The sequence below is a fragment of the Amblyraja radiata genome, chromosome 9 (genome assembly GCF_010909765.2).
Source record: "Amblyraja radiata isolate CabotCenter1 chromosome 9, sAmbRad1.1.pri, whole genome shotgun sequence".
NCBI classification, from domain to species: Eukaryota; Metazoa; Chordata; class Chondrichthyes; order Rajiformes; family Rajidae; genus Amblyraja; species Amblyraja radiata.
In genome coordinates, this window is record NC_045964.1 from 20,833,135 (window position 1) to 20,845,836 (window position 12,702).

The 12,702-nt window shown below is 45.6% G+C and overlaps 1 protein-coding gene across 3 annotated transcripts in view; it reads right to left on the reverse strand.

Annotated features, from left to right (window-relative positions):
* Nucleotides 1-3,113: 3,113 nt before the first annotated feature.
* The window catches only part of slc8a3 (solute carrier family 8 member A3), a 408,626-nt gene continuing 399,037 nt past the window's right edge, over nucleotides 3,114-12,702 (reverse strand). For all 3 annotated transcript variants that reach the window (XM_033026834.1, XM_033026832.1, XM_033026833.1), the window contains exons 7-8: nucleotides 8,635-8,907; nucleotides 3,114-4,411 (exon numbers count right to left, since the gene is read on the reverse strand). In XM_033026834.1, the coding sequence (XP_032882725.1) occupies nucleotides 4,035-4,411; nucleotides 8,635-8,907 (650 nt within the window). In that variant the 3' untranslated portion in view covers nucleotides 3,114-4,034. The remainder of the gene's footprint in view (nucleotides 4,412-8,634; nucleotides 8,908-12,702) is intronic.

Sequence of the window (12,702 nt, forward strand, 5' to 3'; positions counted from 1 at the left end):
CACCGGGATAAATAGTTAGCCGCAGGATACAACTATGACATATATAAAGGACTCACCCACACTGAGTTATTCAATATAAAGAGTCGGATGTCACAAAGTCTCTGTATAAAGGGGCCATTTATGTCCAAAAGGTTTGTGTTTATCATGTCTACAGTACGACTTCAAGGCCTTATAAGGCCTCAAAGGTACTGTCTGCAGTGAGTTGTTTTGTATAAAGAATTCAGCTGGAGTGGAAAAACTCTGCAGAAAGGATCAAATGACAGTCTGTATAAAATGTCATCTGATAGCTTGTATAAAGTCAGCTGGGAGGGAATGTTTGTTTAAAGGCATTATAGTTAATACCTTTAAATGATATCTGCATCTAAACTACTGGTTTGACCATGTGTTATAAAATGGGCATTTCTGGTATATAGAAAGAGTAGTAGATACTGCATGACATCTTTCTCTGATGCTAAGTGAATGGTGGAACATATGTGTGGGGTATGAAGTGGGGCCTCTGTTCCTGTACTGTAAAATACATTGCAGGAGTAAAACACTTGATTTGAACAGACCACACTGGTAAATACACACATCCACTGCCATCAACATTTACATTCTTAGGTGCTACAATCTTCCAGGGCAATTGCCTGCCCCCTTGTCCATGCCAGATGAGGTTATTAATCATGAGTAACAATTACACTTGTACTATTATTTAGGCGGAGGATTGGTGAGGATCAGGGTGAAGATTCATCTCAAGGATCTTGCTTGCAAATACAATTTCGGAGCATCTTTATGTACCTTCAGAATACTTGATCGTTTCCTTGGGAGAAAGCAGCCACTTCAAATAATGAACATCATGACTACTTCTGCATTGGTGTGTCCACGGGGGACGGGGAACAAGCAGGGTCACCCAATAATCACCCAAAAAATAAGCATGATACAAGGTGCGTGCACATGGCCCCTGTATATTAAGGATGCATGCAACTACCTTTATAAGAAGAGCTGGAAAACGGAAACCCTTGGGCAAAGTAGACCATTTGTGCAAGTGCAACTAAATTAAAAAGCAACTGTCCCGAGTCAATGTAGCTACAATGTATCACCTCAAAACCCAGAACAACTTCAACTAATTAAGGAAAAATGTTTAAAGCAAATTAATCTATTTTTTTTGCAAATCAAATTTTTTTTGTAATTTTACTCTAGCCTTTCCGGATCAGAAAGAAAGATACGCACACAAATAAATTGCCGTTTTCCATGCAGACTTTCTCCGGGGGTGTAACAAAGGGTTAAACAACAATCCAATTAATTCATCAGCAAATACAGCGCTGGGCTAAACCGAACGATGGACATGTTTACCCAGCAGCTGAAAGAAGTCTACTTGTGCAGGACTGGCTTTTGCCCTCCATTCAAAAATACTGGGAAGCAGATAGGCATAGAGCAGGAAAAATAAGAGCACTTTTGAATATCTAACTATTTTATGATTACAGCCTATTATCCTCGAGGTTTTGCATTTGAGACATTCCCTGCAGCTTTAGCCTGGAATCATCAATGTTACAGCTCCATTACATCCCACATTCACGTTGGGCAGCCGTCAATGTCGCTACCAGCAAGTACCTGATAATTGTGCTGCTTGCTTCCTCAACCAAGTCTCGGGTATCTAGTGCCCGGGTCAAATGTTTACACTAAGTGTTCGGTTCTACTTAGGGTGTTGAGAATGCAGCCCCGACTATTGAAAAGGGTTGTCCAGGTGTGGGCCCAAGTGCTGAATACCAGACCGTGACTGCCCCTTGATTTCAAGGCAGCATCGGACCAAGTATGGCTTCAAGAAGGTCTTGAGAAAGCTGGAGTCAATGGGCATCAATGGGAACTACTGACAGGAGACATAAGTGGATGAAAGATGGCGGCGTCTGGAGCTTAATCCTTCTAGCTCCAGGACATACAGGAAGGCAGTGTTTCAGGCATGGCATCTTCAGCTGCTTTGTCAAAGATCCTCCTTCCATTGGCAACATGGGTCTTCATTCCCAGAATGGGACGCTCGCTGATAGTGGCTCAATGATCCCTTCCACTCGCAGCTCCCTAGACAGTAATCACTTTCCACTCTCACAATGAGCAAGGCTTTTGCAACAGTCAGGCTGGTAAATACCAGTCTCCTCGTACAAGTCATTGGCCATCTCCAGCAAGAATCACCACTTACCTTGAGATTCATTGGCATTATTCACTCCCTCCATCACTACTTCTCTCTGCTCGCTGTAAGTACTAAGTATAGAATTCACTGTGGCAAGCTGCCGAGGTTTCTGCACTAGCACCTGCCAAACCTCCAGGTCCACAGGAACATGGAAAAGTTGCCACAACAGTGTGTGCTCTAGCTCCATGCCCAGCAGGGTTCCTTCGTCATTATTAGGTAGAATTCCTGCACCTCTCTGATTTATTGCACTTTAAGAATACATTTATTCTTAGGCAGTTCGCCATCTCATAGTCATGGAGTCATACAGCATGGAAAAAGACCCTTCGGCCTAACTTGCCCATGTCAACCACCATTTCCCATCTACACTAGTTCCATCCGCCTGCACTTGGCCCATATCCCTCTAAACCTTTCCTCTCCACGTACCTATGTAAATGCTTCTTAAGCGTTGCGATAGTTCCTGCCTCAACTACCACCTCCGGAAGGTTGTTTCATACACCCACCACCCTTTGTGTAAAAAGGTTACCCTGCTGGTTCCTATTAAATCTTTTCACCCTCACCTTAAATCATCTCTTTTGTAAGCACAATATGTAGTGGGCAACAAATGGCAGATTTGCTAGCAATGCCCACCTCCTGAGAATGAGTAAAATTAATGTGATACGTGAATATAGCCTCGACTACCCTCTGTGTCCTTTCTCCCACTGCCGGCGTTGGCATCATTTCCAGGTAATTAGAATCAGGAACATGGTTGGCTGTGAACTCAATGAGTTGCAGGAGGAGATGATTTCTGTTCCAATGGGCGGCCGCGGCACAGTGGCACAGCAGGTAGAGCTGCTGCCTCACAGTGCCAGAGATCTGGCTTCAACCCTGTGACCATATAGGTTTCCTCTGGGTGTTCCAGATTCCTCCCACATACCAAAGACGTGCGGGTTTGTAGGTCATTTGGCCCTAGTGGGTATGGAGTGGTTGTGAAAGTGGGATAACATAGAACTAGTATGAACGGGTGATTGATGGGCGGCATGGATTAGGTGGGCCGAAGGGCCTGTTTCCACGCCGTATCTTTCAATAAATTAATCAACGTTCCAACTTTTAGGATCAATTATGGGGCAAATCAATGCTCTGGACTCTGGATGGCACCTGTCCTTTGCTTAATATGGGAATGATTTAAAATGGCGAGGCAGTATTAACATTAAAACCTGGTGCACCAAGTTAGTAAAACCAGCCCTTCAAAAAGAACTGAACAAGTATTCTGAAGGAGGGCGAGTTCAGCTTTTGCCTCCAAACACCTTCCATGCACTTGCTTTGGCTCTTCCATTTGTTATGGTGCAAGCAAGATACATTAAAACAGAGTTCCAAAATACACAGCATTTGCAGTAGGCCTGCGTTCAGGCAAATCCTACTGCCAGGCCATGATGTAAGTTTGTTGTACACGACTGCTTGTTTTGGGCGGATTAACTTCAAGAGGAAGGAAGGACTGAACACAATAATACCTTTGGACGCACGGCAAGGGGCAGTTCTCATCGCTCTTCTGTCTGTCCGCATTTGATACTTCAATTAAACAATCCATCATCCAGCCCGTTTCACGCAAGCCCAACAGGATCGAAGCACCATCCACCCCACCCCTCCTCCGACATTAGTTTCAATAAAAACCCTTCAGTAAGGCAAGAAAGCTCAGAAGCGACTGCAGAAGACACAGGACTGTCCTGTACAAAATGTTGTGTTTTTGTTTCGATTTATGGGGCATGAGCTGCCCTCTTCACTGGGACCCGCCTCCAATGTTTCTTTCAAGAGTAGAATATCGTTGGCAAGTATTGCATTGTGTTCGAAGAGATTCAAGTGACGTGTCTCTTTGGGGGTAGCGCGCACCTCCTTTCCTTTAGAACCCCTTTATGTAGCAATAGGCTTCCAAACAGGAGAATAGAATGTACAATAACCACAATCCCCCAAATAACATGACGGTGATGATACGGGATCTCCGCGGACCCCCGAGCTCCCCCCCGATGTGCGGCCGCCTCCTGTAGAGCAGGATGCTCACGCTGACGAACGCAAAGATGGTGAAGAGAGTGACGGAGAAGGCCAAGCTGCCGGCTTCCACACGGAACTCCTTTCCCTGGTTCGCCCAGTAGATGGCAGCGATGGACCAGGCCAACCCAATGCCCAGAAACACGTTGACCGCATTGCTTCCAGTCACGTTCCCAATGGAGGCGTCCGCGTAGTGGTCTTGGGAGGCTGCCACTTTGCTGGCAAAGGTATCTGTGAAAGAGAACACAAGGTGCCACGGATCAAAACACGAGCAGGGGATTGCAGAGAATTTGCGGACAATCTGAGAGAATTTGGAGAAAAATCGCAGAGAACCGCAGACGCAGCCCAGACCATCGCACAAACCAACCTACCTGCCATTGACTCCATCCACACTTCACGCTGCCTCGGCAAGGCCACGAGCATAATCGAGGACAGGTCTCACCCTGATAACTCCCCGTTCTCCTCTCTCCCATTAGGAAAGAAGTACAGAAGTGTGAAAATGTGCACCTCCAGATTCAGAGACATTTCTTCCCAGCTGTTGTCAGGCAGTTGAACCATCCTCTCAACAACTAGAGAGGGGTCCTGACCTACCATCTACTATCTTTAATCAGACTTTACTGGACTTTATCTTGCACTATACATTATTCCCTTTATCCTGTATCTGTACACTGTGGGTGTTCTGTTGTAATCATGTATTGTCTTTCTGCTGTAGATAGCACACAACAAAAAGCTTTTCACTGTACCTCAGTACACGTGACAATAAACTAAACTCAGCTAAAAAGAGCTTTTGCAGTCACTGGTTAAAATGAATCCCCAACACGTGACTGTAACATGAGCTGTATCCACCTATTAGCTCCCACGCTTTGTCCTGCCCCTCCTCTCTTCACCCCTTCCTACAATCAGTCTGAAGAAGGGTTCTGACCTGCAACATTACCTATCCATGCTCTCCGACCCGTTGAGTCGCTCCAGCACTTTCTGTCCTATTTTGTAAACAGGCATCTGCAGTTTCATGTTTTTATGACTTACTGACGCTGTTCCCCCCCATTCATCTGAACGTGACACATCTGATCGTAGGCCCCGGGGAATCTTCTAATACCGCTCCCAAATTCTCACTCCAGATGCATTAGATTGGTGCCAGTCCCCTCTCTTCACACATCCCCATTTGCAATTGAACCATTTGATTCAATTGCCTCTTTACGTTTTTCCTTCCAAAATACTACGGCACACTTATCTGCACCGCATCTGGCTGGCCACGCTTCCATCCTTTTCACCAATCCGCCTGCAGCCTCCTGTAAACCTGTGACTAAACCGCACCCTTGTTACTGTCAAGAACCCAGAGACCCCCATACCTTGTCTTGCACTCAGAACAACACGGAAAGAGCAAATTCAGCCCAAAGATGCAAGCTGGTACCTGGTCCCATTAGTCCCATTGCCCCACTCCTTATTTCCCTGTAGCCTTGCATCTAATTCTCTCTCACATGCCCATCGACTCCCATTTTTAAAATCCAGGCTCCATCACATTGTACATTGCAATTTTGCAGAACCTCCTTTCTCTCCATAGAGCATGGAAACAGGCCATTCAGCACAACGTCCATGCCAACTATCAAGTACCCATCTATATTAATCCCATTTATCAGCACTTGGTCCATAGCCTAAATGAATCAAGTGGTCATCTAGATACGGGGGGCACAGTGGCGCAGCAGTAGAGTTGCTGCCTTACAGCACCAGAGACCTGGATTTGATCCTGACTACAGGTGCTGTCTGTACGGAGTTTGTATGTTCTCCCCATGACTGCGTGAGTTTTCCCTGGGTGCTCTAGTTTCTTCCCACACGCCAAAGACGTACAGGTTTGTAGGTTAATTAGGTTTGGTAAAAATTGTTTATTTCTAGCCATGATTTCCCAACGGTAGCAAAATAACTAGCGGCTAAGCTTATGGAACTCTCTTTCTCTTCAATGAGGATTGTCACAATCAGGTTAAATCTGGTTTCTTCCCACATTCCAAAGACGTGCAGACAGGCGGCACAATTGCAGCATAGGTTTATGAGGTTAATTTCTGGGATGGCGGGACTGTCATATGTTGATAGAATGGAGTGGATGGGCTTGTACACTCTGGAATTTAGACTGACGAGAGGGATCTTATTGAAACATGTAATATTATTAAGGGATTTGACATGCTAGAGGCAGGAAACGTGTTCCCAATGTTGGGGGAGTCCAGAACCAGGGGCCACCGTTTAAGAATAAGGGGTAGGCCATTTAGAACGGAGATGAGGAAAAACTTTTTCACCCAGAGAGTTGTGAATCTGTGGAATTCTCTGCCTCAGAAGGCAGTGGAGGCCAATTCTCTGGATGCTTTCAAGAGAGAGTTAGATAGAGCTCTTAAAGATAGCAGAGTCAGGGGATATGGTGAGAAGGCAGGAACGGGGTACTGATTGAGGATGATCAGCCATGATCACATTAAATAGCGGTGCTGGTTCGAGGGCCCGAATGACCTACTTCTGCACCTATTGTCTATTGTCTATTGTAATGGTAGAGTTGCTGCCTTGCAGCGCCTGAGACCAGGGTTCGATCCTGACCTTGGGTGCTGTCTGTGTGAAGCTTGCATGTTCTCCCTGTGACCGAGTGGGTTTCCTCCAGGTGCTTTGGTTTCCTCCCACATCCCAAAGACGTGTGGGTTTGTAGGTTTATTGGCCTCTGTAAATTGCCCTTAGTAAATTGCCCTTAGTGTGTACCGGGATAACTGGTGTGAATGAGTGATCGTTGGTCAGCGTGGACTCGGTGGACCGAAGGGCCTGTTTTCATGCTGTGTCTCTAAACTAAACTAAACTAAAGTTGCAGATCCAGGCTGGATCTGAATCTTGGTTCCATGCTGGCTGCTTCATTGAATACAAAATCAATTAGTCTTGGTCGGACAAGTGATTGAAAGGGCACAGCGAGCCCCACCATATTCTGTGAGTGTGAACTTATGGCCCAAGTATTAAGGTTCTGCATTACACTAGTGTCCTCGGCGATCATGGGAGACTTCTCTGGATCTTCATTAAAATTGGAAGATGAATCAATAAAATTATTAGCCTGATTCCAATTCATTTTTGGTTATTGATTTAGTTAAATTGTGGTGACATCACACTTGTTCTTGCAAACTGATTGGAGCAGCCTTTTTATAAAGTCCCTAGTTACTGCATGATTCTGCCTTCTGCATGTTGATCACAGCTTTATATCCGCACTATATAGTCAGAGCTTGATCGTTCAATGTAAACATTCTCATCTTTTTCAAATCTCTCCGTGGTCTTAAACTTTCCTCAAGAGATTAGTAAATGCCAACTGTAAAGAATAGCAGAGGAAGGCAACTTAAGGGGGCTGCTGTTCACAAAGTGCTTGACCTTCATTGGTGGTTTACACTTTTGTTAAAATGTCTTGTCCTATCCCTGCTATATAACGTGGCAGGGCCTGCCCAACCTCACCATCTCTCTAGAGAGCAAATTATCCAGGCAAATTATCATATGCAGGTCCGAGAAACACCAGTACAGATCCACCACCAATTTCCCTGCACCCATAGTTGCAGACACTTCCTGGATTATCCGTTTTGCTGAACCAACAGAGGTTACAGCCTCTTTGAAGAGTCCAGTGGTGCCAGAGCAGTAAGACAAGACAGCTGAGGGGCCGAGATAGGGCAAATTCGGCCTCGGAAGTCAGCTATGGGAACAGATCCTGTGGCCCCTGTCGGACCGGAGTTCCAGAGCCCTGGCCGCTGGGGGCAAATTTGACCTGTCAATCGGCGTGGAAGTCCCGATGACGTCTGGAGCAGTCGCCTCAACCGGCCTAGGTGCCACATTTTTGGGGGGACTTCCGGGAGGTGATTTCACCACTCTTAAATCTCTCCTCTCTCATTTTAAGATTATGCACTAGTTTTAGAATCCTCTACCAAGAACTGAGCTTCACTGTATCTATACCCTTATAATTCTGTATACTTCTATTAGGGCACCCTTCAGCTTCTCTACGAAGTTTGTACATTTTCCCTGTGACCATGTGAGTTTTCTCTGGGTCCTCCCACACTCCAAAGCCATAGAGACTAGTAGATTATTTGGCTTCGGTAAAATTGAAAATTGTCCCGAGTGTGTCGGGCAGTGCTAAAGTACAGGGTACACAAAAATGCTGGAGAAACTCAGCGGGTGCAGCAGCATCTATGGAGCGAAGGAAATAGGCGACGTTTCAGGCCGAAACCCTTCTTCAGACTGATGGTGGACTTCTTCAGGGTGATTGCTGGTCGCCACGGACTCAGTGGGCTGAAGGGCCTGTTTCCACGCTGTATCTCTAAAGTCTCAAGTAAAGTCTAAACTGCACTCTAAGGACTTGTACAGCGGCATCATTTCACCTGAGTTGAAGCTCCTTTTTTAATTAATCAGCCCTTCCTAAAAGAAAATGTGGAAAAAAAGAAAAGAAAAAAAAATTGACTTACCAGGTACGGAGGTGCCGAGAGCTACAAACACCACTGCCGTGACTGAATCCTTCAGGCCAATCGTGCAGCCAAAGTGGGAGGCCAGATCTCCAATGACGGCCGTCAGGATGCCAATGATGAGAATGGACGTTAGAAAGCAGGCCCATCCATTCCAGTATTCAGTGGGAGGCACGCAGGCGAACAGAACCTTCCAGAAGACGGTCAGGAAATGCATCACGTAGTCGAAGCAGGACGGCAGCCGTTCCTCCCCTGTGTCTTCGTCCTCTTCATCACCTGACGGAAATACCAGAGGTTGGATGGGGTGAGAGATCGAATAAGGCAGCAGCAGGGACAGGGCACAAGCATGTGGACCGGACAAAATTCTTAAGGGGTTGGACAGGCTAGATGCAGGAAGATTGTTCCCGATGTTGGGGAAGTCCAGGACAAGGGGTCACAGTTTAAGGATAAAGGGGAAATCCTTTAGGACCGAGATGAGAAAAACATTTTTCACACAGAGAGTAGTAAATCTCTGGAACTCTCTGCCACAGAAGGTGGTTGAGGCCAGTTCATTGGCTATATTTAAGAGGGAGTTAGATGTGGCCCTTGTGGCTAAAGGGATCAGGGGGTATGGAGAGAATGCAGGTACAGGATACTGAGTTGGATGATCAGCCATGATCATATTGAATGGCGGTGCAGGCTCGAAGGGCCGAATGGCCTACTCCTGCACCTATTTTCTATGTTTCTATGATTACTATCACTGCAATGCTGTGGGGTTGTGGAATGCAGGAGTACTCCCTCAGTCGTGTGGGACTGATTAAGAGCAGGAGCAGGTTATCTTCTTATGCGTAGGAAGGAATTGCAGATGCTGGTTTAAACCAAAGATAGACACAAAAAGCTGGAGTAACTCAGCAGGACCGGCAGCATCTCTGGAGAGAAGGAATGGGTGACGTTTTGGGTCGAGACCCTTCTATAGGCAGAAAGTCACGGGAAAGGGAAACGAGAGATATAGTCGATGATGTGGAGAGATAAAGATATGCAAAAAAGTAACGATGATAAGGGAAACAGGCCATTGTTAGCTGTTTGTTGGGTGAAAACAAGAAGGTGGTTATTTCCTTACGCTGAGTCACGGACTCAACTGAACTGCACTCAGCTTGGGAGACAGCAGGGGGCAAAGTTCACCAGCGGAGGAATGATGACTTCTACGTCCACACACTGATTGTGGAACCAAATGTGTAGAGCCAAGAGCAGTCACTTAATACCGGTGGCCACACACAATTAAACCCTCCCAACAAGCGGTGATAATTGATCTCACAGAGACACAAGAAACTGCAGATGCTGGAATCTTGAGTAAAACGCAAAGTTTTAGTTTAGAGGTACAGCATGTAAGCAGGTTCTTTGGCCCACCGAGTCTGTGCTGACTATCGATTACACGTACACTAGTGCTATGTTATCCCAGTTTCGCATCCTACACACTAGGGGCAGTTTACGGAAGCCAATTAATCTACGAACCTGCACGTCTTTGGGATGTGGAAGGAAACCGGGGAACCAATCGAAAACCCGCGTTGTCACAGGGAGAATGTACACATTCCGTGGAGCCAGCACCCATGGTCAGGATCGAACCCGGGTCTCTGGCGCTTTAAGGTAGCAATTCTTCTGCTGTGCCATCGTGCCAGCTGGAGGAACTCAGGTTGGCCTGTCCATGCCCTCCAGAGATGCTGCCTGACCCGCTGAGTTCCTCCAGCACTTTGAGACTGATCTCATGTTTCTCTGAAGGAATGGCAGTGTATTCTGACCCTCATCGACTGATACCCTACAGAATGGCGGCTTAATTAACACAGGTACTTTCCTCTATAATTGGACAACTTTCTATCCCTTACTATTCCCCCGCCCTCCTCCCTCCCCCCTCCTCACCCGACTCATATGAGGAGCTGCAGATCTGTCAGTACCTGTCGGTTATATCACCTTCAGGAAAGAAGGAGAGCCAAAGGTATAATGACAAAGCAAGTCCTTAATTCCTAAAAATAAATGCCATTGGAATGTCTGCCTTCCGAGCTTTTTCATCTTGCCATCCATCCTGTCAGCTTCGATTAGTCTGAGTTCTCACTGTAGTCCCAAAGCTGTTGCTAAGGTGTTGGAACATCTGTTAAAGAATTATTGTCTTGCTTAAACTGTGTTGTGTCTGCTCCATGTTCTCCATTCACAACGGCCCAAAGAGAATAACATGTTTGCCATTAAATAAAGAAAGAAATGTGAACAGAAAGACATCAAATGATCCATGGGCCACTTTAGTCAGCACCATGAGGACATTTCCTGCAGCATAACATGCAGCAATGTTGCTGAGTCTGTCTCACATTCACACAACTGTACATTGCATTAAACACAATAGCAGTGATATCGTGCAAAAAAAAGGCATAGAACAGTAGACACAAAATGACGGAGGAACTCAGCAGGACGGGCAGCTTCTCTGGAGAGAAAGAATGGGTGACGTTTCGGGTTGAGACCCTTCTTCAGACTGAAAGTCACGGGAAAGGGAAACGAGAAAAGAGAGCCATCAGGAAGAAGGTACAGGAGCCTGAAAACTGTAACGTCCAGGTTCAGGAACAGCTTCTTCCCTACAGCCATCAGGCTATTAAACACAACAACGAAAAAGCTCTGAGCTCTGAACTGCAAAATACTATATTGTTATTGCACTATATTTGTTATTTATTAAACTTTTTTTTTCTCTTCCCACATTATGTACTATCTTTAGAACGGAGACGAGGAAACACTTTTTCTCACAGAGAGTTGTGAGTGTGGAATTCTCTGCCTCAGAGGGCGGTGGAGGCCAGTTCTCGGGATACTTTCAAGAGAGAGCTAGATAGGGCTCTTAAAGATAGCGGAGTCAGGGGATATGGGGAGAAGGCAGGTATGGGGTACTAATTGGGGATGATCAGCCATGATCACGTTGAATGGCAGTGCTGGCTCGAAGGGCCGAATGGCCTACTCCGGCACTTATTGTCTATTGTCTATTGTCTACATGTTCACATATTCTGTTGTGCTGCAGCAAGTAAGAATTTCATTGTCCCATCCGGGACATATGACAATAAAGCACTCTTGACTTGACTCTTGAAATATAGACAATGATGTAGATAGATATAGAACTAATGAACGAAAGATATGCAAAACAGTAACAATGATAAAGGGAACAGGCCATTGTTATACTGCATTTTTGTGTCTATATAGTTACATTGGCTGGTCTTCAGAAATAACTTTGGTGAAATTCAGCCAGGCTGGGTTTGTGACGTTCTGAGAAAGTGTGTAGTTTCAAGCCTCACTCCACAGGCTTGAGCAAGTGATCTTGCCGACACTCCATCTTCAGACTGAGACTTTTGGAGGTGCTGTCTTTCAGTTGAAAAGTTAAACCGGAAAATAAAAAGTTAAAACCGGAAAATAACCTTGTCATTGCTTCCAACAGGATCAGGCGAGTTTTCCCCAGTGTCCTGTGGACAACTTTAAATCCTCTGATATCAATGAAACACAATATCTGGCAGAATGCCCCCTTATCAGCTGTCAACTCTACTACAATGTATGTGACATTATTTAATTGTCATCAAAGTATTGTTACAGATGCCATACGTGCTACTTTGTTCTTAAACTACATTAAAGAGGATTCATTGATGGCCCTACACATTCCCTGCTTGATTTTATAATAGATCTAAAAATAGCATAGAACGTCAAGTTCTATATCAAAGATTAATTCATTTGCAAGCAGAACAAGACAAGGGATTATCACCAACCGTGTACTGAAGCTGCTCAATACAGGCTGCAACAGCATTATTCCAGATTACATCTTTTACGTTTCCTATTCTAGGGTACAACATTACACATGGAAATGCTGGAGAAATGCTGTTACAGATCCTTTCCAGGAAGATTCCCACAAGATGCCGATCCCTATTGTTGCTATTTGTCTGTCTCCGTGCCTGAAAGCATACAGCAGGAGGAAGCCAAATCGAAGGGAGATGAGCGACCTACTGTGTCTATCAGTGAAGACTCACAAATCTGTAAAGCCACCAGCATGTTAGGGCCAGTCAGGATTTGCCCACGGATGGG